Raw genomic sequence first — 24,849 nt, 5'->3', positions numbered from 1 at the left:
ATGTCAATGCTTTCCGCAGGCATTAACATTTGAGCACCAATGCAGCTAGCACTAAATTGTTCTTATTATTAGAGTCATGGAATAGTTTTTAAGTTAGAGAGGAGACAATCCTACTTAGTCTTCACAATACCACCAGATCAGTACAGCGTAGTCTGTTGAGGGAGGCAGGAGGAGGGGGGGATCAATCGCGATACCGCCGGCGCGCGAGTATAAAACACGGTCAATTAACTAAAGTAATCAATACCGCCGATTAACTAACTCATTCAAACTTAATCTGGCTCGCCGCACCCCTAAATACGGGTACCCAACAGGTGTACTCGCGACAAATTCCGCATTTATCCGAAAGGCCGCTACCCCCACGCAGCTGATTAATGAAAAGGACAACCCCGAAACGAGAACTACAGCACCCCCCTTTCGTTCTGCTGCCTCCCTAAAAGCACCAATGGGCTTAGATATACCTATATATTATATATACTCTAATAATACACCTCACGAAATGAAACCTGGCGAACAATTGCAACAATTGGTAAACGCGGCCCGGAGTTGACCACCGCCGTCCCGGAAAAACCTTTCGTGAGGGGGTGTCGCCCTCGGGACCGAGTAAATAACGCGCGCGCAAGCATTATGGGGGCGTGCAGGAGAAAGTCGGAGCGACGACTGAAAAATTGTTGGGTCGCCTAGCATGGCCCTGGGAGCCCATAGTAGAAACCGGTGTCAAACGACGCACGAATTGAGTGGAAAAGAAGTACGAAGGACTCCACTTTTGGGCGCACAGATACATAACGCACATACATAGTACCTGTAGCGGGTAGTAATAGTAGTGTGGTAGCTCATCGCAGTAAGAAAAAAAAAAATCGGGGCCCGCCGCAAGTAGTGCACCTACAGTCCGAAGATTCCATCCCCTCTCACTCCCGAATTTCTGTCTTCTTTCCTTCATCCTCCCCCCTTCACCTAGACAGCAAAGAATGTTGGCTGCTATTACTAGAACCGCTCCAAAGCGACTGGCCTGGGCCAGCTCTGCTCGAGCCATGTCTACGGGCGGCGAGTCGGTGACGATCTCGCTCCCAGAGAACACCTTTGCTACCTACGAGCTCGATGGTCCATCCCGGGATGTCGAGCTCAGCAAGGACCAGCTGCTCCAGATGTACAAGGACATGACCATTGTGCGACGACTGGAGATGGCCTCCGACGCTCTTTACAAGGCCAAGAAGATTCGAGGTTTCTGCCATCTGTCCACCGGTCAGGAGGCCATCGCCGTTGGTATTGAGCACGCAATTACTAAGGAGGACACTGTCATCACTGCCTATCGATGCCACGGCTTCGCTTACATGCGAGGCGCGTCCGTCAAGGGCGTCATTGGCGAGTTGCTCGGCCGACGATGCGGTGTTTCCTACGGTAAGGGTGGTTCCATGCACATGTTCGCAAAGAACTTCTTCGGCGGTAACGGTATCGTTGGTGCCCAGGTGCCAGTCGGTGCCGGTCTGGCTTTTGCTCACAAGTACCGAAACGAGAAGGCGGCTACTTTCGCCTTGTACGGTGACGGTGCGTCCAACCAGGGCCAGATCTTTGAGTCTTACAACATGGCCAAGCTCTGGAACCTGCCATGCATCTTCGCCTGCGAGAACAACAAGTACGGTATGGGTACCGCTGCGTCCCGATCCTCTGCCCTGACTGACTACTACAAGCGTGGCCAGTACATTCCAGGTCTCAAGGTCAACGGTATGGACGTTGTTGCCACCTACCAGGCCTCCAAGTTCGCCAAGGAGTGGACCGACTCTGGCAAGGGCCCATTGGTCCTCGAGTTCGAGACCTACCGATACGGTGGTCACTCTATGTCCGACCCAGGTACCACCTACCGATCCCGAGAGGAGATCCAGAACATGCGATCCTCCAACGACGCCATCACCGGTCTCAAGAACCGACTGATCGACCTTGGCATTGCCACCGAGAAGGAGCTCAAGACCGTCGACAAGGAGGCTCGATCCTACGTCGACGCCCAGGTCGCCGAGGCTGAGGCCGCTCCACCACCAGAGGCCAAGCCACAGATTCTCTTCGAGGACGTCTACGTTCCGGGCACTGAGATTCCAATCCTCCGAGGCCGAATCCCAGAGGAGAACTGGTCCTTCAAGAAATAAGTAAAAAACCTCTTACCTATCCTTTCTCTTAATATATTACGCATTCATGACTATCCAATGTACTGAAATTTATTCAATTGACGTTCTAAGAGTCTACCATGTATTCTCGAAGTAAACTGCGAGTGGGATGCTGCGGTGTCTTACGAGAGCTAACAGTAAGTATCCAACAGTAGAATTGTTAAATTGGGATCAAATTGGCAGTCAGACAGGAATGAACGACAGGATCACTGGCAATAGATAGCAAAAGTGAGCCTCCTTCAAACATCACATTCTACATCGCTATTCACGGGTCTCTTTCTAATTTTGCAGTCCATGACCCACTATTTCAAAATTCTAGAACCTTTCCTAAATTTAAATATCTACATTTGCAAATGTAATCCAATAGGCAGTCGCATTTTATTTTATCCAAGACCGTATTCTGGGTTGTAGGTAGGCAAAGTTAAGAGCCCTATAATACAATCGTCGTAGTATTGGTGGTGATAGCCTCCCAACGCCAAAATGAAAAAAAGCGATAGACGACATTCTCTCTCCAATCCCGCTCGCAGCTATACAAAGCGAGTTGTATCCACAAAAATGAGCGATTATTCTCAATATAAATAGTAAGTTGAGCAACAAATTCACGCCAATTACTTGAAGCTAACTAACATGTAACAGTGAGGAGATGTCCAATAAGGTCGTGTTCTCTGATAAGAGGTTCACGAACCGGGCAGGCTCAGGTGCCACTGGCGACCCAGAGTCCCTTAAAGGAAGAATAAAAGTGTCCGATCTGGGGTCCAAAGTCACTAGAGAGGCCCCCTCCTCGGAAGTGAGGTCGCGAGAGGTCGCAAGAGCACGAGAGAGCCGAAAGAAGGCACGGACCATAAAAGCGAGATCAGTACTCAACTCTGAGATCGGCTCGTACAACTATGTCCCTTCGACAGAAGAGAACGCACAAGTATTTGGACTGATCAAGGCGTGGGTGCAGCAATTCATGGCGGACGTGCCGGAAGACGTTCTGCGCGACGCTACAGACGAGGTTATTAAGTATATCAAGGAGGACGACGTTTCGGACGCCAAGCGCAAAGAGCATGTTGAGGCGGAGCTCACCACCAAGGTTACTGACGAATTGTTTAACCAGTTGGTCAATCTGACCAAGCGGATTACGGACTATTACGATGATGATCGTCATAACGACCAGGAAGACGAGGAGATTGGCGTGGCCGTTGACTATAATGACGAGGAGGAAGAGGAGGAAAATGTAGACATGGAGGAAGAAGAGGAGGAAGAGAGCGATTTCGAATTCGGCGCCGACGCTCTGTCCCCCGTGGAGGAAGACGTAGTCAACGAAGAGAAGGAAGCGGCCGCTGAAAACGATATTAATCCTGAAGACATATCTGCGCTGTGGTTGCAAGACAAGCTTAGCACTGTGTTTCTCGACGCCCACGACCTACAGGAGAAGACCCACAAGGTATTCGAGCTGCTGGAGTCCAGTTTGCCACTGAGCGAGGTTGAGAACGAACTGATGGAGTTGTTTGAATATGAGCACACCGATATCGTCATGCTCCTCGGGATAAATAGAGATAAAATTGTCTGGGCAACTCGCTACCATCGTGCCGAAAGCGAAGATGACAAAAGGGACATTGAAAAGGCCATGATCAAGAACGGCCACGAGGACATTCTCAAGAGGATACTGGGTGTAGGAGCAGACGAAGCCGAAGCTGATGAGCGGGACAACAAGGCTGCATCTTTGCAGAAAATGGATATCGACCTGCCCGACGAGAAGCCCCGCCTCAAAGAAGTCGACCTTGATGCAATGACATTTGAGCAAGGCTCGCATCTCATGAACGTCACCAGAGTTAACCTTCCACCAGGGGCGACCACGCAGAAATTTAAGGACTACGAGGAAATTAATGCCCCGGCCCCTGCCAAGCCTTCTCACAGTGATCCTCTGGTCAGTATTCACGACGAAATGCCCGCCTGGACTCATTCAGCATTCCCAACCACCGACAAGCTTAATCGTGTTCAGAGCAGAGTTTATCCCGTCGCATTCAAGACCGATCAAAATATGCTCCTCTGTGCGCCAACAGGTGCGGGCAAGACTAACGTAGCTATGCTCACGATCCTTCAGACATTGTCCAAGTACCGACTCGAGAACGGCCAGTTTGACCTTGACGCGTTCAAGATAGTCTACGTATCTCCTCTCAAGGCTCTCGTTCAGGAGCAGGTGAGAGAGTTTAGCGAGAGGCTAGCGCCATATGGTGTCCAAGTGAGCGAGCTAACTGGTGACCGGAACCTGACCAAAAGGCAGCTTTCAGATACACAACTAATTGTGACTACGCCGGAAAAGTGGGATGTAATCACGAGAAAAGCCTCAGACACTTCATACACCAATCTCGTGCGACTGATTATCATTGATGAGATCCACTTGTTGCACGATGAACGTGGTCCGGTTATTGAGAGCATTGTGTCGAGATCGCTGCGTCAGGGGGACATTTACGGAGAGCATATTCGTCTTGTTGGCCTATCTGCTACGCTACCGAATTACATTGATGTGGCAAAGTTCCTGCGAGTGACCGAGGGTCTGTTCTATTTCGATGCATCATACAGGCCATGTCCGTTGGCCCAGCGATTCATTGGTGTTACCGTCAAGAAGGCGTCCAAACGGCGAATTGCAATGAATGAGATTTGCTATACAAAGATGCTTGAATACGCAGGACAGCAGCAGATGCTCATTTTCGTGCACTCAAGAAAGGAGACTGCAGCAACTGCCCGTTTCCTTCGTGATAAGGCAATGAGCGACGGCAATCTCGAAAAATTGTTGCCACGGGATCAGGCCTCGCGAGAAGTGCTTAACCAGGAAGGCGAAAACGCTCAAGACGCTAATCTTCGAGATTTGTTCCCAACAGCATTTGGTATTCATCATGCTGGTCTCTCACGAGCTGATAGAAATGCATCGGAGCAATTGTTCCGCGAGGGCAGAATACAGGTGCTGGTGTGTACCGCTACTCTGGCGTGGGGTGTTAATCTTCCGGCCCATACCGTCATCATCAAGGGAACTCAAGTATACAGTCCTGTAAAAGGACACTGGGTAGAGTTGACTCCGCAGGATACATTGCAGATGCTAGGCCGAGCAGGTCGGCCGCAGTACGATAACTACGGCGAGGGTATTATTATTACCACTCAACCCGAGGTGCGCTACTACGTTTCTCTAATGAACGCTCAGCTACCTATTGAGAGTCATTTGATGACCAAGCTCGCGGATAGCTTGAATGCCGAGGTTGTTCTTGGTGGTGTGCGATCAATTGAAGATGCAGTGACATGGCTGGGGTACACATATTTGTACGTGCGAATGCTGAAGGACCCGCGGTTGTATAAAGTTGGGCCAGAGTATGCTGATGATCCACAGCTCATTCGAAAGAGATACGACTTGGCGCATACTGCTCTTATGATTCTGTCGCGCAGCCGGCTGGTGCAGTATAATCCTGAAAATGGCCAAGTGAGGAGTACCGAGGTAGGAAGAATTGCATCTCACTTCTACATCTCCCATACGTCCATGAATACCTATAACAAGCAGCTGACGCCTTGGATTACGCCCATTGATTTGCTCAGAATTTTTGCAACCTCAGAGGAGTTCCATCTCGTTCCAGTCCGACAGGAAGAAAGCGTCGAGCTCACTAAGCTGTTAGAAAAGGCGCCCATTCCAATTAGAGAAAGCATTGACGAACCTGCTGCTAAGATCAACGTGCTCTTACAGGCTTATATTTCTAGACTTAAACTCGATGGCTTCGCTCTCATGGCTGATATGGTATACATTACGCAGTCTGCGGGACGGTTGTTGAGAGCCATGTTTGAGATCTGTTTACGCAAGGGATACGCCCACGCGACAAGAATGGCATTCGAGTTATGCAAGATTGTTGAAAACAGGTTATGGCTCTCCAATTCTCCGTTGAGGCAGTTCCCAAATGCCCCTGCAGAGGTCATTCGAAAGATGGAGACGTCCAGAATGCCTTGGAGCCGATATTTCGACTTGCGCGACCCAAGTGAAGTCGGCCAGGCTATCCGTCTTGAGCGCATGGGCAAAGTGGTGTATGACATGATACACGAGTTTCCGCGATTGGATTTGAAGGCCCAGTTCCAACCAATCAACTCCGAGGTTATGAGGATTGAGCTTGAGATCACCCCAAACTTTGTATGGAACTACGACGTTCACGGATCGGCGATGACTTTCTTGGTCCTTGTGGAAGATGGTGATGGAGAAACAATTTTGCACTCCGAAACTTTTTTGTTGCGGCAACAGTACGCTGATCAGGAACACACGATCGAATTCCCTGTTCAGATCTTGGACCCTCTCCCTCCGAATTACTTTGTTTCTGTGATTTCTGAGCGATGGCTCCACTGTGAAGCAAAAGTGGCTGTTCCATTCCATAACCTGATCGAACCCAAGTCCAGAGCAGTAAACACCGACGTTCTCTCGCTCCAGCCGGCTGTTGTGCCAAAAGAGTATAAGGCTCTGTTCAATTTCGACAAATTTAATCAGATCCAAACGCAGGCTTATAGCACTCTTACGAGCAGTGACGCTAATGTTTTCATTGGTGCGTCCGTTGGTAACGGCAAGACTGAGTGCGCAAAATTGGCCCTCATTAGACACTGGACTGTCCATAAGGGCGAAAACAAGAAGGCTATTTATGTTGCACCGTTGCAGGATGTGGTGGATGTAAAGCTCAAGCAGCTCGGTGTGGTGCAGCAGATTGGTATGAAGGTTGAAAAGCTTACTGGTGAGCTCTCATCTGACCTGCAAATCCTTGCACGAAACGACCTGATTCTTGCTACCCCTCAGCAGTGGGACGTAGTTTCCCGGCGATGGCAGAAAAGACGACACGTGCAAAATGTCAGCCTCTTCATCGCTGATGACATTCAAATGATTGGCGCGTTGGGCGGGCCAGCATATGAAACTGTCGTTTCGAGAATGAGGTTCATGTCTGGCCAGCTGGCTGATAACGAGGATGAGGAATCAAATGGCGAGACAGTTAGAATCATTGGCCTAGGTGTTTCCTTGGCTGACGCGAAGGATGTTGGCCGCTGGCTAGGTTGCAATGACCAAGGTATTTTCAACTTTTCACCTAATGTCCGGATGAATTCTGTGGAAAAAGTCCGAATGTTGTCCTTTAACATTCCACACCATCCGTCTCTCATGATCTCAATGGCCAGACCAACGTACTATGGAATTGTGGAACGTAATTCAACGACCGTCGTATTCGTGCCTGATCGAAAGCAGTGTATTGAAACTGGATTGGATCTAGTGCACCTTGCTAGGGGCGATGGGAAGGAGAATCTGTTTAGACTTGCTGAAGAGCTTCCGATGCTGGATAACGTGGAGGATGAGACGCTCAAGGGATTGTTGGAGAGTGGAGTTGGCTACATCTATCCTGGTATGTCTCGCGGAGACAGGAAGTTGGTAGAACTGTACTTCCAGCGCGGGATGATACAAGTTCTCCTTGCGCCACGCGAGATGTGCTGGACCGCTCCGAATGCCGAGTTGGTGATCATTATGGGTACTCAGTTCTTTGAAGGCTACGAGCATCGATATATTGATTACTCTGTGAACGAAATTTTGCAGATGATGGGCCATGTCACTAAAGGCGGTGATGTTATGGTCATGACCACTGCGAATAAGAAGTGGTATTATACCAAGTTTTTGGGCGAGCCGCTGCCAATTGAGAGTCATCTTAATCTGTCGCTTCATGATGCCTTTATCCCTGAAATTACCGAACAGGTTATCGAATCTAGGCAGGAATCAGTTGATTGGCTCACTTTTACGTTCTTCTACAATCGACTAAAAGCTAACCCAAGTTACTATGGATTGGTCGATAAGTCAGAAGAAGGGATCAGTTTGTTCTTGTCGAATCTTGTCGAATCTACTTTGGATGAATTGGTTGAGAACAACATGATTGAGCTCGATGAGGAAGAAGATTCCATCGCACCTCAAAACGGCGCTATTATTGCGGCGTACTACAGTATTTCCTTTTCTACTATGCATACCTTTATCCAAAGTTTGTCGTCTCGAGTGAAGATGAGAGGAATACTTGAGATTGTGACGTCAGCGTCAGAGTTTGACTTGATCCCAATCAGGAACCACGAAGACAAGTTACTCAAGAAGATTTATTCCCGGGTTCCGTACAAAGCCAGTGAAGAGGAATACAATGCGCCACGGTTCAAGGCTTTTATCCTGGCACAGGCACATATGGCTCGACTAACCATTCCGCCTGACCTTGTTGAGGACCAGAAAATGGTACTGCAAAAGATTGTTCAACTCCTGGCCGCGTGCGTAGATGTGTTATCTGGCGATGGTAACCTCAACGCGATGCGCGCAATGGAGCTGTCCCAGCTACTGGTTCAGGCTCTCCTCCCGAGAGATTCACCGCTGAAGCAAATTCCGTTCTTTGATGATGAAGTCGTTGATCGATGCAAGAAAAATGGGTACGTATACGATGTGTTGGGTGTGTTTTTTGTGTCATTTGACTAACTGTTAATTTAGGGTTGAAACTGTTTTGGATTTCAACAATATGGAATCAGAAGAGCTTCGAGAGGAGATTCTTGGTTTCGATGAGAGTGACGAAAGGATGGGAGTCATTGCTGAATTCACTGGCACTTATCCCGAGATCGAGAATATCACAGTTGAAGACGTTGAAGGAGTTGTGGCGGGTGAGCCAGCCAGTATGATTGTCACTATCAGACGTGAACGCGATGAGGAAGAAGAAGCTGAGGTCATTGATACTACTGTTTCTTCTCAGTTCTATCCGTTTTCAAAGACTGAAAACTGTAAGTTCCATGTTTCTATTGACTCATTTATGATACTAACCAAAGTGATTTAGGGTGGCTTGTTGTCGGTGACAGCGAATCCAAGACTTTGTACGGGATCAAACGTACGCCGTTGAACAAGCCTGAACAGGATGTCAAACTTACGTTTATGATTCCAACTGCAGCTACGCACAAGCTTACAGTATGGTGTGTTTGCGACTCCTATGTTGACGTCGACCGTGAGGTGCAAGTTGATGTGGAAGTTGCTCCGGGAGGGGACGATGATGTTGAGATGGAAGAATAGTTATGATCATCATGTACATTATTTTTTATGACCTAATTTTATTTATCGACTTATCTGCTTGACTAAGCGAGAACTGGGATGGTGGTCACGCTGCCATTATGGCCAATTGTGCCTCCTCTTCGGCGGTGAAATCCACGTCCACATCCATAGCATCATCTTCTTCCTTAGGAAGCTCTTCAATCCTCATTCCAGAATGTTCTCGCTGGTATTTTTCTAGATCACTAAGTTCCCACACACTCACTCCTTCAGCATCTCTTGCATCCATTGGCTGTGCCATGGTTCGCAAGAACTTCTTTGCAGCAGCTACAGCCATATCGGTTGACAAATTCACATCACCCTCAGAAATGGCTTGATTAATCCACTTCGGCAGTTGATTCCTCTTCCTGGCAAACCGCCGATCCGCAAGTACCATGATCCCGTAGTCTTCTTTTCCTCGCAAGACACGTCCAAGGCACTGCGCAGCGTGACGCATTGCGTCGAAAGAAAGGAAGTCGTTCTCTCTAATTCGGTAATTTTCTCTCAAGAACTCGAGTCGGGCTTTTAAGATACGCGACTCGGTGTACTGGAATGGTACGCCAATCATCAGCACGGTACGCCCATAATGGTGGTCAAAATCAATTCCTTCGGAGACCTTACCTCGAGCGACACAAAACATAACTGCACCTCTACCATTAGAGCAAGCAGTTCGATACGTTTCCAGCGCCAGCGTGGTTTCTTGACTGTCTGGCGTTTCGACAAGAATAAGCTTGTACTTCCAGACTTCGTCAAGAATCCCCATAGCCTGCCACTGGGAGATAATGCTTTCCATATAAAGATAGGATGGGAAGAAGACGACCATCCCGTCTGGAGTGAGCTTGGAGAACTCTATCAGCAGATTGCCGTAATTACGCACGACACTGGGGTCATTTCTGATCTCGAATCGAGACGATATTGCTACTTGATCGGACCCCTTCGTGACAATCATGGGCAAGAACGATCGTCTTGCAAGAGTCATGGCATACGATTGCTGGATAACTGTCTCAAAGTTGAGCATCTTCGGGTACATGTCCAGCGGCGAGATGGTACCACTAGTAATGATGACCGAGTTAAACCGGTCGAAAACAGGCTTCATGGCGATAGATGCGTCCAGACAGGTGAAATGCAGTATCGGATTGGGCACAGTAGCTTGCTCGGTCTCAAATGGTTCTAGAATGAGCACAAAACCTTTCTCATAAGTGGACACGAGAGTTGCGAAAGTCGCAATCTCCTTGAGAGCAGTGTAATCCTCCACATCTGTCAATTCTAACGTCCTGACCAAAGAAGTCAATCTTTCAGAGCAGAATCGAAGTGGTTTACGGTCGATAAAAGTCAGCTCCTTAACATGCTTGAGGAAGGATGTTGGAGTCTCCGAAATGACGTGAAGGACCTTCATACGCGTCTTCAGATACTCGATGAACCGCTTTAGAAACGCGACAAAGTGCTCAGCACGCCGGATATTGCCCGGAACCGCTTCGGACAAAATGTCGTCCGGCAACACTGGGTTGCTCATAAACGACCCTTCGTCTCTGGCCAGCTCCGTGCTCCGCAGACCCTCCACCAGCTTCTGGTACTCGTCCTGCAGCTTTTGCGAGTCGGTGGCCTTGACCTGGTCCACCGCTTTCCCCAGTGACGCCGCACCATGAGCCGCACGCCGCAGAGAGTCCTCGGTGATATCTACTGAAAGAGACTCTATGCAAACGTTATCAATGTTATGGGCCTCGTCGAAGATAATAATGCAGTCCTTGCTCAGCTCCTTTGACACCCGCTCGGCGATCTTGGGGTCCAATAAATAGTGGTATGAATAAATAATAATGTTGCAGTAGGCCATCATTCGCCTGATCGTGAAATACGGACACTGCTTATGCTTTTCGCCATAGTTGAGGATGTCCTCAAATGTGAACACGCCATTGGGGATGAGATCATGCTGTGGCAGTTCGTTGAGATTCTCGTGGTAGTCGCATAGCGCCACCGAGGTGTCCCCGTTCTCGCGCTTCATTCGAGCGACACCATTGGTCATGGCCCGGCACTTCTCATCGACAATGTTGCCTTTCTTCTCCCGTCGCACCGTCGGGTGTAGGCACAGGTTCTTTCGAGATGACAGCCCGAGACCACGGAACTCTTCCTCGTAGCCCAGCTCCTTGGCACGGTACTTCATGAGGTTCTTCAACTCGTGGAGAGCCTTCTCGATCTCGGACATGGTTCGCGAACAGTAGACAATCTTCCTGTGCTCCGGGTAGTGCATCTGGTACGCCACCGTTAGCGACAGCAGCGATACGGTCTTTCCGGTGCCGGAAGGCATTTCCAGGATACAATTGCCGCCGACGTCTAGCGTCTTTTTGATATCCGACATATACTCATACTGCTCGGGGTATATCTTCGGGTACGGGAACAGTACGGGCAGGTCATCGATGTGGAACAGCATGATCAATGTCGGTGAAATTTGTCGTTGGGATCTCCGTATCATATACCGTTGATCTCTAGATCACAACGTCAAGGTGATTGAACGTGAGGTAATCAAGTACCGAGAATTGAATGGTATTATTCGTAGTTTTATTATTTTATTTTTTTGCTTGATACATATTGGTGCAATAAAAATCTTTAGCGAGTATGTTAAGCCTTTATCGTTTGCACAGAGGAATGATTGGAAATTGGTACTTTACCATATGGCACCGATATTGCTGTACAGTAGAGGCCTCAAGTATTTCGATTAGTCCTCCTTCACCCTAGACAACGGACTTTTACTCTTATTATTACAGAGGAATGAATTGGCTTGCTTTCACAGATTTCACAGAAATTCGGTGATGGTATGCCTTGGATTTCCCCCCGGGGTTCTTACTGTAGCAGGTAATAAGTGGAGTTCTGACTCTAAGAATCATCTTCTTCAATAATGCCATACTTTTATTTTTATCAGAGTTTAAAGAAACTTAATTGAACAATTCTACTGTAATGTATATCCTCTGCATTTACGTTATTCGCGATACGAATCATGACCTGCAGCAAATACACAACTCAATTGAACAAATCTAACATACATACTCTCTAGCTAGGACAACGGAGGATAAAAGCTCCGCACTCGTCTAATCATTCATTATCATTAATCGTGAAAAGTCTCGACAATGAGCTTCTTGAGCTTTGGATAGATAATATCCGAGGTCTCGCCCTCAATGGACTTGAGGATACCCTGCTTATCATAGTACTCCTTCAATGGCATGGTCATATCTCGGTACTTGTCCAGCCGCTTTTTAAACACCTCGGGAGTATCGTCAGGTCGCTTGGAAAGAGGCTCGCCAGTCACATCATCCCTGCCGGCCACCTTTGGTGGGTTAAACGTGAGATTATACACTCGCCCAGATGGAAGATGCACATATCTATTCTCAATCCGGTCAAGAATAACTTCCTCGGGAACCTTTAGCTCCACCACGAAATTCAACCCAGCACTGTATTCCTTGAGCAAAGCATCCAGCGGCGGGGCCTGCGGAGCAGTTCGCGGGAACCCGTCCAACAGCCACGATGCCTTGGAGTTGAGCCAGTTGTGGGCCGAGAGCTCCTCCTTAATAAGGTTCACCATGGTTTCGTCAGGCACCAGCCCGCCCTGCTCAATAATAGATGCCGCCTTGATCCCCACTGGAGTCTTTCGCACGATGTTCTGCCTCAGTACGTCGCCGCTCGACAGAGCGGCAATGTGCGGGAAGTCCCGCACCAACCGCGATACTTGGGTGCCTTTGCCGGACCCCGGGGCACCAAGAAATAGAGCTCTCAATGGCCTCATTCTCTCTGTTTGGTTTTTGGAAGAGAATTCGTCTTCTCCAGCGGTGGGGATCAGGGGACTTAAGGACTTAAGGCAGAGTCTCGCTTCTCGGGGCCACTCCGGCCGGTCAAACCGCGGTATGGCTCATGCAGTTAGGTAAATGATTAGTCATCGATGATTACTGCGGCAAAAATACTATCGCTTAGGAATGCCTGTTTAGAATGAGTTGAAATGGGCCATTGGTGCTGGAAATGACTGTGTGAACTTTTTAGACAGCCGTGTATATTGGTAGAGTGATTTTTGTAGTTGGACCCAGCTCTGCAAGGGTCTGCAGTGACCAGACCCGTATCGTGCCTATTTTTTTGGAATACTGGGTTACCGGAGTATTACCGTAGTATTCAGGTTAAAAGAACTGTCTAGAGTTTTCTCGACAATTCATAGCCTCTTAAGCCATTAGACTTTAGTAATATTTGGCAATTTTTAGTCCCTATGTATAGACGTTCTGGCGTGTCGCGGGTTTCGAGACGCGTCGACGTCGGGGGTGCGGTGCGCTTAATTAACGCGTGGGGAGACGCGTCATTTTAACTTCTCAACTTCTTAACCGATAACCATTTCTTCAATTCTTTCCCTAAAAAAGAAGACAGATAGTATGGTAAAACCAAAGAGCTCACCCCCGAGCTCTGCTCAGAGGACTCTTTTTACTTTCTTTAAGCCCAAAGATGATAAGGTAAGTTTCACATTGTCGCCTTTTGGCCGAAGCTAACGCGTTAAGGAGAATGAAAAGCCAACAAACATCAAAAGCTCGCCTACGCCTAAGGAGAAGACTAAGCGGGCTGCTCTGAGTAATAGAGCCAATGAAAGAAGCGACCCGCCCAAGACTCCAAAAGTAGACACGGATCCGTCCTCGATAGGATCTCCAGACCACTCCCATCATGCAGTGGACGTGTCCAAGACCCCGCTAAAGATCCCCTCGAGTCCAGTAAGATTGGGCGATATCGACGAAGAAGAGGAAGACGCAGTCCGGCCAGCCAAGAGGCGAAAACGCGTCAGCTATAAGGAGGATTCCGACGGCGAAAACGCTCCCGAGGACTCTGAAGACGAGTATAAAGAAGATGGGATGGATGTTGACGTAGAGTCTGACATTGGTGATTTTGTCGTAGAAGACGAGGAAGAAGAAGACACTAAGCCGAAAGCAACGAAGAAGAGGAGCAAGCCTGCTGCTACCAGGCTTACTACTCCACACAACTCCTCGCCGCCTCCTTCCAACAGATCGAGTGCCTATGAAACACCGCGACGGCCAACAACCAATGGAAACTCAACCCCATTGAGCAGGTTCTCCGTCAACTCGGATTTCACTGCGGAAAATGACGAGGAGTTCAAGGCCCATGTTACCGCGACGCCCTCGCGATCCCATTCGAATACGCCAAACCACAGCAAGTTTAAAAAGGAAAACGAAGAGCGCTACTCGTGGTTGGTAGAAATTCGCGACGCTGAAGGGCGACTTGAATCAGATCCCGAGTATGACCCGCGGACGTTGTATATCCCCAAATCTGCCTGGAACAAGTTCACTCCTTTCGAAAAGCAGTACTGGGAGGTCAAGGGCAAGATGTGGGATACGGTTGTTTTCTTCAAAAAGGGCAAATTCTATGAACTATATGAGAAGGACGCGGATATTGCCCACCAGCAGTTCGATCTCAAGCTGGCCGGCGGAGGCAGAGCCAACATGAGACTGGCCGGTATCCCCGAGATGTCTTTTGAGTACTGGGCGTCTGCATTCTGCGCCAAGGGCCACAAAGTAGCCAAGGTGGACCAGAAGGAGACTGCTCTAGCTAAGGAGATGCGTGATGCCATTGGCGGCGGCAAGAAGGAAGAGAAAGTCATCAAGCGTGAGCTCAGCTATGTTTTGACTGGTGGAACGCTCATGGATGAGCAGATGCTTGTTGATGACATGAGCTCGTACTGCATGGCAATCAAGCAGGAAGAAGCCCGGTTTGCCGCATGCTTTGTCGACACTGCAACTGGAGCATTCTTGATTACCGAATTTGAAGACGACGCGGATTACTCGCATTTTGAGACCCTCGTTGCGCAAACCCGTCCCAAAGAACTTGTCCTTGAAAAAGGCCGGCTGAGCCAACGGGCAACGCGAATTTTGAAGAATAACACCTCCCTAGAGACGCTGTGGAACTATCTCACCCCAACCATCGAGTTCTGGGACCCCGAAACGGCACATGAGCAGCTGGTGCAGAGCCGGTACTTTGCCGCAGAGGACTTGGACGACTTGAGCAATTACCCACCAGTACTTAAGCAGGTCATTGAAGAGCGACCACTGTCCCTTTCTGCATTTGGTGGTTTGCTGTGGTACATCAAAAGCCTGCGAATTGATTCCGGCTTGGTATCCCAGGGCAACTTTGAAGACTACAAGAGCGTACAAATGGGAACTAGCATGGTTCTCGATGGCCAGTCGCTGCAAAACCTTGAGATATTTGCCAATAGCTTTGACGGTGGTGCCGAAGGGACGCTGTTCAAGCTGCTTAACCGGTGCATTACGCCGTTTGGAAAGCGGAAGCTCAAAGAATGGGTATGCCACCCGCTCATGCATACTGATAAAATCAACGCCAGGCTTGATGCCGTCGAATACCTCATGGAGAACCACGATGTCATGTCCTTCCTCGAATCCCGGCTCGTGGGGCTCCCAGATCTCGAACGAATGCTCTCCCGAGTGCACTCGAAGCAGATCAAGGTCAAGGACTTTGTGCGAGTTATTGAGAGCTTCAACAACATCTACAGGCTCATTAGTACTGTCAAGGAGAAGTATGAGCTGCGTGGCGTGCTGGCGCATCTCTTTAATGACCTTCCACATCTCGAGGAGTGTCTTCCACAGTGGTCCGAGGCATTCGACTACCAAAAGGCCAAAGATGACGGCATTCTGGTACCTGAACCAGGAATCGAGGAGGAGTTTGATGCCAGCAACGAAAAGATCAACGGCATTGAGGATGAACTTAAGCACTTGATGAGACAGTACAAGAAAGAGTACAAGTCGCAGGAAATATGCTATCGGGACAGCGGCAAGGAAATTTACCTTATTGAGGTCCCCATCAAGTGCGTCAAGGTGCTTCCTAAGTCGTGGATCCAGATGGGTGCGACGTCCAAAGTCAAGAGATTCTATTCGCCAGAAGTCAAGAGTGTCGTTAGGAAGCTGCAGGAAGCGCAGGAATTGCACAAAGTCGTGGCTGAGAATGTCAAGAACAAACTATATGACAAGTTTGATGTCCATCGCCAGTATTGGCTAAAGACGGTACAGACATTTGCCTGTGTCGATTGCCTCATCAGTTTGGCAAAGACGTCTCAGCATTTGGGCGAGCCAAGTTGTCGGCCACAATTCACAGATGCAGAACGGGGTGCTCTCGAGTTTAAAGAGCTCAGACATCCTTGCTATCGAGGCACGGACAATTTCGTACCCAATGACATTCATTTGGGAGGCGACGAAGCCAATATTACGCTGCTTACGGGCGCCAACGCGGCGGGTAAGAGCACTGTACTGCGAATGACCTGTGTCGCTGTCATCATGGCCCAGATTGGCAGCTATGTACCTGCTGAGCTGGCACAATTGACTCCAGTGGACCGAATCATGACGAGACTGGGAGCCAACGACAATATTTTTGCTGGCAAGAGTACGTTCCACGTTGAGCTAAGTGAGACAAAGCGAATTCTTAGCGAGGCCACGCCAAAATCGCTGCTGGTTCTAGACGAGTTGGGTCGAGGAGGCAGCAGTAACGATGGGTTTGCCATTGCTGAAGCGGTTTTGCACCATTTGGCAACGTTCGTCGGCAGCATGGGGTACTTTGCCACGCATTATGGCACGCTCTACAACAGCTTTGAGAAGCACCCGCAGGTGGAAGCCAAGCGCATGGCCATCTTAGTGGATGAGGAGTCGAGGCGCGTGACGTATTTGTACAAATTAGAGAACGGCGTGTCGCCTGGATCGTTTGGCATGAATGTTGCGTCGATGTGCGGCATTGACCGGGCAGTAGTCGAGCGAGCAGAGCAGGCGGCGAAGCAGTATGAGCACACGTCGCGAATGAAGAATCTGCTTGACGTGCAGAACTCGGACATGCTGCCGCTTGGTATTCAGAGCGACTTTGTTTTCTTTACGAAGAATAGTGGGGCTCATTTTGCATTGCCATTGAAGGACGCTTTACAGACGTTTAAGCAGTTTGTCGATAACTAGCATTTTACAGACCGCTGGGCCCTTGAAACGTGCACGCATGTGAAGAAGCCATCTTAAGGCGTATGTATACATATAAAGCGTGGACTCAAATTAAGATTATATTATTAACTAGCATTTTATATTTATCGTATTTATCCTTACAGGCCTCAACAGCTAGCATATTAATATTTATCCTTACAGACCTCAATAACTACCGGTATACACTCTCATAACCAATTCGATATCTATATCACAGAGCTGCATTTGCTCGGGTTTGCGACTACCAGAAGGGCCAGTATGATGATCCTGCAATTATCGAGCCGTAGTTCTGGGTGACGTAGATATGCGGCCGAAAGAACGGTATCCAGGATTCCTATTTCTACAACTTTGACGAGATGGGATTTACGAATCCTTCTCCCACTCCACACTTATTAGGGACAAGATTGCCAGACGCCAGGAAAGCGCCCCGATCCAAATTGACCGCTTTCGAAGCAATTGCAGTCGGTATCTCATAAGTTTGACTTTGTCGAGGCTGAGGTGCATGACTTAAAGGGGCCAATGCGGACGGCAACAAATGGCAGAGGGCCAAAAGGATCTGATTGCAGGATGGAGGGGTCATTAAAGGACCCCAAGCAAGGAAATCGATTGCCGAAAAGGGTGTGATTGAGGAGGAAGGACGCGTCGAGGAAGAAAACGAGGGGTCATCAAAGCGGCCTCGGACGGGTTCGCTGGTCTGAGGCATCTGTCACAAGCTGGCCATAATGCAGGGACAAAGTCCAGAAGCCGGAGAAGTAGATAGTTCAAGTAATACAAAGTACTTCTACTTGATTTAAATAATTTTTTTGATAACATATGTTTTTACTCGGTAAATGAACACTACGGCAATACTGGTAACTTACGCCAATCTGTATGCGTACTCAACAACATTCTTAGTATAAAATGAACCCAAAACTTGCTCATTATGAATTCGTAGTTTTAATAAAATTTTTATTTAAGCTGGCAGGTCTTCTCATTTGGAATCCTTTTTGCAATATATTTTTGCTACCGATACTTTATTTGAACCCCTCTTGCTCTTACTGTAGATAGTTGTCCATTTGTCTTGGGCAATCATTATAGGTGTATTTCGGTACCAGTTAGTAAACTACCATTTAACTTTTCGTTAACCGGGGAGTTAACGTAATTAGGCAATAAACAGTACTGTATCGGTAAATTCCTTAAAAGATAAAAAAAAATTTACAAATACATCAGGATAAAACAAGAATATGTATCAAGTACCCCTGAGAGACTACGCATCAACAGTACATCGACAGCCTATCTATCAACATTTTCCCTTACACTCCACTGTCATTCCCAAGCAGATGTCAAAAGAACCAAGTACCATGACAGAAGATCCCCGGATAATAATAGAATACGAGGACTTAGCTCGGTTTCTAGACCAGAAATATACTTCCCGTCATACGAACGCTCCGCCTCGCCTATCAAACATAAAATGAAATATTAACCGTGAGGCTGAGTGAAACACGCGCAGTTCGGCGTCCTAAAAATAGGCTTGGCACCTGCTGCTAGCGAGCATGTGTGCGTGCAGCGGGCCACGCGTAGGAGCGTTTCAAGTTTTTCCCGATGTTTCAGTTATTGCGGGTGTATTTCATTTTTGTTCTTTTTTAAAAAAAGCAGTATTTTATAGAAACTAAAAGGGCAAATATTACCGAATACTTAATCTGGGAAGATTTAAAGTTATAAACATTGACCAACCGTAAATCCAACGGCGGAATGTACAGTCTCCATCGTGCAGGACGGGAGGAGGACAGTAGGGGTCTAAGAGTGTGTCTGAGGCTTATTATATGCTTAACGAGTTCTCCTAACGGACTGTATAATCCACAGCCAATTGGCGTATAAGCCAAAATACGAACTTCACACGAGCCCGGAATCCAGCCCGAAGCGGAATGCTTCCTATACTTTACCGTACCACCATCTTGGCTGAAAAAAAATAAAAGAGAGGGGTCCCCTGAGTGGCCCAAGTTTCCCAGTCAACCGATGATCAAAAGATCTGACACTACGTAATCAGGCACCGCGAGCACCACATGCGGCCCACACTGCCTTACACACAGGAGACACGACACAGGAGAGAGAGAGGACACACGTCCGCAGGAATAATTTTTTTTTTTTTCACCCTGGACTATAAAATTAAAACCCCCTGCAAAACCTACTTTTTGTGCTACGTGTAGAAGTTACCACTCTTCCCATTACTTACACGACACACCAAGCCGCCTTGGCAGAACTTGATCGAGAGAGACGGTTTAGCGAGGAATTTTTGTTTTGGGGTTGTTTATTTTTCGGTTTTTGGATAGACAGTAGAAAACAACACAGGGGGAAAGGAAGAAAAAAAAATTAGAATTGTATCAGCATGTCGTACGCTAATCCTAATGGAGGCGACGACCACCATAGCCACAACCAGAGGCCGACTTCACCATATGACAATACGATTTCGTACGAGGATAGCTTGCAAGCCCCGCAGCCATATCACTCCGCGCAGTTGCAACAGCCCGCCCCAGCCGCCGCGACGAGCTCCTCGCTGGACCAGAGAATGACCGGATACTCTCCGTACAGCGGCGCGAACCACTCGCAGCAGTCGTTCCACCAGAACGAGTCGTACCCCATGTACGATCTCAGCGGCCACCATCCGGACGAGTATGATTATGATGACTCGGAGCCGCTGACAGACCCCCACCACCAGCCGCCAAGGCCGGTGCCAGGAGGAGGTGGCCAGGGCCTGCCGTATCCAACGTTTGAGGATGACTCCAGTAGCTATACGGGGCCGTCTGAGCCCATTGGCGGCGTCACAGGGTTCCCCAGCATGCAGAACCTCAGCCAGGTGAGCAGCAGCCCGACGAGCCCAGGGCCATATGGCAACTATGATGACAGCGGCATCAACCAGGACATTCCGCTGACGATGCAGAGCCCTGCTGGCTATAACGAGGCTTCTTTCTCGGCGGAGACCCTCATGGACCCGAACAACACGTCCTACTCGGGCCAGTTCCGGCCCCAGTCCGCCATGTCGGGCAAGACTGAGCTGTCGAACTCGACGGAAGCGTGGCAGAAGCGCCAGAACCCGGGGGCCGGGCTCAAGCGGTACGCGACGCGAAAGGTTAACCTGGTCAAGGGCAAGGTCTTCTCGACCGAGTATCCCGTGCCTAGTGCTATTAAGAACTCGATTTTGTCGCAGTACCGAGACGTAGAGTCGGGTTCGACTGAGTTTTCCCATCTGCGGTACACGGCTGCTACGGTTGATCCGGATGATTTCAATGCCAAGAGTGGCTACTCGTTGCGAGTAAATGAGTATAACCGACAGACCGAATTGCTCATTGCAATCACCTATTATAACGTAAGTGTGCTATCTTGGAGAATCTTTGGGATTTTAAAAACTCTAAGGAGAAGTTTGAATTTTTGAGATTTTTGAGATTTTGAAGGAGAAATTGGTGATTGAAGCTAACAAAAAGGATAGGAAGACAAACAACTGACGGCCCGTACTTTGTACGGTGTCATGCAGAACATCCGAGATATCTGCAAGATGAAAAAGTCGAAATTCTGGAATAAAAGCGGACCCGCGTGGCAGAAGATCGTCGTCTCGCTCATCATGGACGGTATCGACCCTTGCGACAAGGACGTGCTGGACATGCTCGCGACAATCGGTATCTACCAGGACGGCATCATGAAGAAGAACATTGACGGCGAGGAGACGGTTGCCCACATCTTTGAGTACACGACGCAGCTGTGCGTGACTCCAAACCAGCAGCTCGTGCGACCAGCCGAGAACAACGCGTCCTCGCTGCCGCCAATTCAGATGATCTTCTGTCTAAAGCAGAAGAACGCAAAGAAGATTAACTCCCACCGATGGCTCTTCAACGCGTTTGGCCGAATGCTCAACCCAGAAGTGTGCGTCCTGCTTGATGCCGGTACTAAGCCCGGCAACAAGTCCATTCTGGCCCTGTGGCAAGCCTTCTTCAACAACAAGAACGTTGGCGGCGCGTGCGGTGAGATCCACGCCATGTTGGGTAAAGGCAAGAAGATGCTGCTCAACCCGCTGGTGGCGGCCCAGAACTTTGAGTATAAGATCTCCAACATTCTGGACAAGCCGCTTGAATCGTCGTTTGGCTTCATTTCTGTGCTTCCCGGTGCGTTCTCTGCTTACCGGTACCGTGCCATTGAGGGCCGACCGCTTGAGCAGTACTTCCATGGTGACCACACGCTGGCGGCACGACTGGGCAAGAAGGGTGTCGACGGTATGAACATTTTCACCAAGAATATGTTCTTGGCCGAGGACCGAATTCTCTGTTTCGAAGTCACCTTCAAGGCCCACTGCAAGTGGCACCTTACGTACGTTAAGGCCTCAAAGGCCGAGACCGATGTACCCGACGGTGTTGCTGAGTTCATCTCACAGCGTCGACGATGGCTTAACGGTTCGTTCGCCGCGGGAATCTACTCCATGATCCATTTCGGACGAATCTACCGGTCGGGTCACAACCTGTTCCGAATGCTCATGCTCCACGTTCAGTTCCTGTACAATATCGTCCAGCTTATCCTGACCTGGTTCTCGCTCGCATCCTACTACCTGACCACGACCGTTATTATGGAACTGGCTGCAGACCCCCAGAGCTACGGCGGTGGCGAGGACCAGAAGTCTTTCCCATTCAGCCGAACCGCTTCGACCATTGTGGCGCTAGTGCTCAAGTACTTCTACGTGTTCTCCCTCGTGCTTTCGTTCCTGCTGGCGCTGGGTAACCGTCCAAAGGGTTCGAAGCGGTACTACTACCTGGCTATCACGGTGTTTGGTCTCATTATGTTCTACGTCTCGGCTATCTCGTTCTATCTGGCAGCGTCGGCGTTCCAGAACACGCAGATCAGCTCCATTAGCGAATTCTTCAGCAACTTCTTCACCTCGATTACTGGTCTTATTTGCGTCGCGCTCGCCTCGACGTTTGGTCTCTACATCGTGTCGGGCTTCCTCTATCTCGATCCGTGGCACGTATTCCACTCTTTCCTGCAGTACCTGTTCATGATGCCGTCCTTTGTCAATATCCTTAACGTGTATGCGTTTTGCAACTGGCACGACGTGTCTTGGGGTACCAAGGGTTCCGACAAGGCTGATGCACTTCCAGAGGTGAAATCGAAGAAGGTGGAAAACTCGGATGAGGCCGTCATTGAGGAAATTGACCGACCTCAGTCTGTCATTGATCAGCAGTTCCAGGCGGTAGTCAAGCGGGCATTGACTCCATACAAGCCAGTCAAGGAGAAGGACGAGCTTTCCCGGGACGACGAAAACAAGTCCTTCCGAACTAACCTGATTATTTTGTGGATCTTCAGCAACGCGGCCCTGATTCTCGGTATTACGTCTCAGAACGCAGACAAAATCGGTATCGAGGCTTCCGTCTCCATGCGAACCAGTTACTATTTCTCTTTCCTGCTGTGGAGTAACGCCGTTTTGGCCGTCTTCCGTCTTTGCGGTAACGTTCTCTTCGTTACTAAGAGTGGACTCGGACGATGCTTCTCTAGACGATAAAAAAAAAGAAGACTTTGTTTCTTTTTGGTGTATTATTGGACATAAATTTCATATTTGTTTTGTTTTTCGCCTCGCATATTACAATAATGCTATATACTGTACAGACGACAAATTTGCGAGCGAAGGCTCGTCTTGTCCAACGTTAGTAGATATAACCATGTTACCGAGCTAAATCCTGTGGATGCTTGAAGGTCAAACACCCATTAGTTCAGGCTTCCTCGCCAAGAGGAACTCCATGCACTCCTCAGCTGACACATTCGGATGTTCAAGTTGGAATTCAATCCCCTTCTCCACGGCCTTGGCCATCCATGGCCCACCTCGAGCATTAAACGCCTTGAGAATATCTTTTCCATTGACAAGAGGCTTTATGTCCCAGCAATCGTGAAGCTCCATGGCAATGACTTTTTTAAGGAGCTCGGAATATTTTGATATGAGCTTATCAAACTGAGACATGTTATCAATCGAATCCTTGAGTAGAGCGTAAGTAAACACCAGCGGCCAGTGTTCGCCAACTTCTCGCATCAGCTGGCCAAGCTCGACACGAGTTGGCTCTTCAGGAAACTCTGAGATCTTCTTCTGCATCGAAAGGGCGTGCGACACGAGTTTGGCGTCTGCAATGCTAAGCTTCAGCCCCTCTCGTACAATCATCATCACCGCGGTGGTATTTCGCTTCTTTTCGTCAACCGCTGGAGTGACCCCCCAGTGCGACAAAGCAGCACACAACCATATCATCATGGTCTGCCGCTTGTTACCAAACACGCCATCCACCAAAACTTTTGGAATCCTGTCCAAGTTTTCTACAATTTCTCTCAGCTTGGACACTGCACGAGGCAGGGTAGACTTGGGCTCTAGGAACGGGCGACTTGGTTTGAATGTGTCCAGAAGACAGAAAATAGGCCCGTCAAAGCCTACCTTGGATATCAGTTCCAATCCAACATAAGGGTACTTGCCAACCAGCATTTTGGACACCTCTACGCCGACCCGTTCTCTCGAGATTTTCCTGAGGAATGCTTCTTTAATTCTATCGTCTTCCATCGCCTTGAGCGACCCGTCCGAGACCTCGAACCCAAACGTGCTCGCAAACCGCAGCAGGCGCAGCACCCGCAGTGGGTCATCATTAAACGTCTCGAATGGCGGTAATGGAGTACGCAAAACGCCTTTCTCCAAGTCTGCCAACCCACTGCCAGTAAAGTCCTCCACTTTTTGCTCCGTGAGGTTATAGAACAGCGCGTTGAGAGTGGCATCACGCCGAAATGCGTCCTCCTGGGGGGTTCCAAACCGGATTATCGGAACCCTGCTGTCGTGGGCGTATTCCTCGCTTCGCAGGTTGACGAAATCAATGTCGAGACCATAAAGCCTGGTCGTAGCAGTCTCTAGATGCTTGGACTTTTCCGGATTCTTCTCAATCTTGTGGATGTGTCGCGGCTCGATGCCCAGCCGTTCGGAATTGTCAGAAATGTAGCCGTTCAACGCCTCAGCAAATTGGAGACCCGTCATGGAATCAACTGCAATATCGAGATCATTGGATTCGAGCCCGAGGAGCTTGTCGCGCACCCATCCGCCCGTGATCCGCAGCACAAGGCTCTCAATCTCTGGATGCTGGGATTTGTACAGCGCGGAGAATTCCACGAGCAGGTTCTGGATATTTGCTTCGGACTCGGTAAGCTTTATGAGTGGAGAGCCATTCATCTGCGAAGGGCTGTGACTGTTCATCGTTCTGTTTTGAATGTACAACGGCTGACAGCAGCACAATCTCTGTTTACTTGATACGGTATACCTTGAAAAACGAATACAGTTCTTGCACAACGAATTGGATTTCATCACACTTAAGTACGTAGGAGGCTTTGGCAGCGCAAGCTCCCTTACAGTTAAATGGGCGTGATGTTTCTACGCTGTGTCTCTTGCGGTCAGATTCAACCGAAATTCGTTTTTTCGCAAAATTGCATCACGTGAGTGAATCAACTTGACTCAACTTGACGTCCTCCCATTCAACTTGACTCAACTTCAATAGAAGAATCAGGGGTACGGTACGACCAGGAGTATTGCCCTGTATGTCTTTCTTCGTATTGCCATGTGTGCGGAAAACGATTATGATTGTGGTAG

The 24,849-nt window shown here is 48.8% G+C and overlaps 7 protein-coding genes across 7 annotated transcripts; 4 read left to right on the top strand and 3 right to left on the bottom strand.

The window, feature by feature from the left end:
* Positions 1-965: 965 nt before the first annotated feature.
* PDA1 (pyruvate dehydrogenase (acetyl-transferring) subunit E1 alpha) lies at positions 966-2,135 on the top strand (the record flags this gene model as incomplete). Its single annotated transcript, XM_076686757.1, has 1 exon — positions 966-2,135. The coding sequence occupies one exon, from the start codon at positions 966-968 to the stop codon at positions 2,133-2,135; it is 1,170 nt and encodes a 389-aa protein (XP_076539022.1).
* Positions 2,136-2,708: 573 nt separating this feature from the next.
* On the top strand, positions 2,709-9,216 carry BRR2 (ATP-dependent RNA helicase BRR2; the record flags this gene model as incomplete). Its single annotated transcript, XM_076686756.1, has 4 exons — positions 2,709-2,734; positions 2,790-8,591; positions 8,650-8,933; positions 8,987-9,216. The coding sequence occupies 4 exons, from the start codon at positions 2,709-2,711 to the stop codon at positions 9,214-9,216; spliced, it is 6,342 nt and encodes a 2,113-aa protein (XP_076539021.1).
* An 85-nt stretch (positions 9,217-9,301) lies between these two features.
* On the bottom strand, positions 9,302-11,656 carry RAD3 (TFIIH/NER complex ATP-dependent 5'-3' DNA helicase subunit RAD3; the record flags this gene model as incomplete). Its single annotated transcript, XM_076686755.1, has 1 exon — positions 9,302-11,656. One exon carries the CDS (start codon positions 11,654-11,656, stop codon positions 9,302-9,304), a length of 2,355 nt encoding a protein of 784 aa, XP_076539020.1.
* Positions 11,657-12,328: 672 nt separating this feature from the next.
* On the bottom strand, positions 12,329-13,003 carry ADK2 (adenylate kinase ADK2; the record flags this gene model as incomplete). The annotated part of the gene is made up of 1 exon (XM_076686754.1): positions 12,329-13,003. One exon carries the CDS (start codon positions 13,001-13,003, stop codon positions 12,329-12,331), a length of 675 nt encoding a protein of 224 aa, XP_076539019.1.
* A 628-nt stretch (positions 13,004-13,631) lies between these two features.
* Positions 13,632-17,210, top strand: MSH6 (mismatch repair ATPase MSH6; the record flags this gene model as incomplete). The annotated part of the gene is made up of 2 exons (XM_076686753.1): positions 13,632-13,709; positions 13,755-17,210. The coding sequence occupies 2 exons, from the start codon at positions 13,632-13,634 to the stop codon at positions 17,208-17,210; spliced, it is 3,534 nt and encodes a 1,177-aa protein (XP_076539018.1).
* A 2,383-nt stretch (positions 17,211-19,593) lies between these two features.
* On the top strand, positions 19,594-22,746 carry CHS2 (chitin synthase 2; the record flags this gene model as incomplete). The annotated part of the gene is made up of 2 exons (XM_076686752.1): positions 19,594-20,571; positions 20,692-22,746. 2 exons carry the CDS (start codon positions 19,594-19,596, stop codon positions 22,744-22,746), a joined length of 3,033 nt encoding a protein of 1,010 aa, XP_076539017.1.
* Positions 22,747-22,938: 192 nt separating this feature from the next.
* CCA1 (tRNA adenylyltransferase) lies at positions 22,939-24,459 on the bottom strand (the record flags this gene model as incomplete). Its single annotated transcript, XM_076686751.1, has 1 exon — positions 22,939-24,459. The coding sequence occupies one exon, from the start codon at positions 24,457-24,459 to the stop codon at positions 22,939-22,941; it is 1,521 nt and encodes a 506-aa protein (XP_076539016.1).
* Between the last annotated feature and the right edge of the window lie 390 nt (positions 24,460-24,849).

Source organism: Trichomonascus vanleenenianus (genome assembly GCF_965637985.1).
Source record: "Trichomonascus vanleenenianus strain CLIB 3782 genome assembly, contig: TRVA0_043S, whole genome shotgun sequence".
Taxonomy (NCBI): Eukaryota; Fungi; Ascomycota; class Dipodascomycetes; order Dipodascales; family Trichomonascaceae; genus Blastobotrys; species Blastobotrys vanleenenianus.
This window is presented reverse-complemented; position numbering and strand designations above follow the sequence as displayed.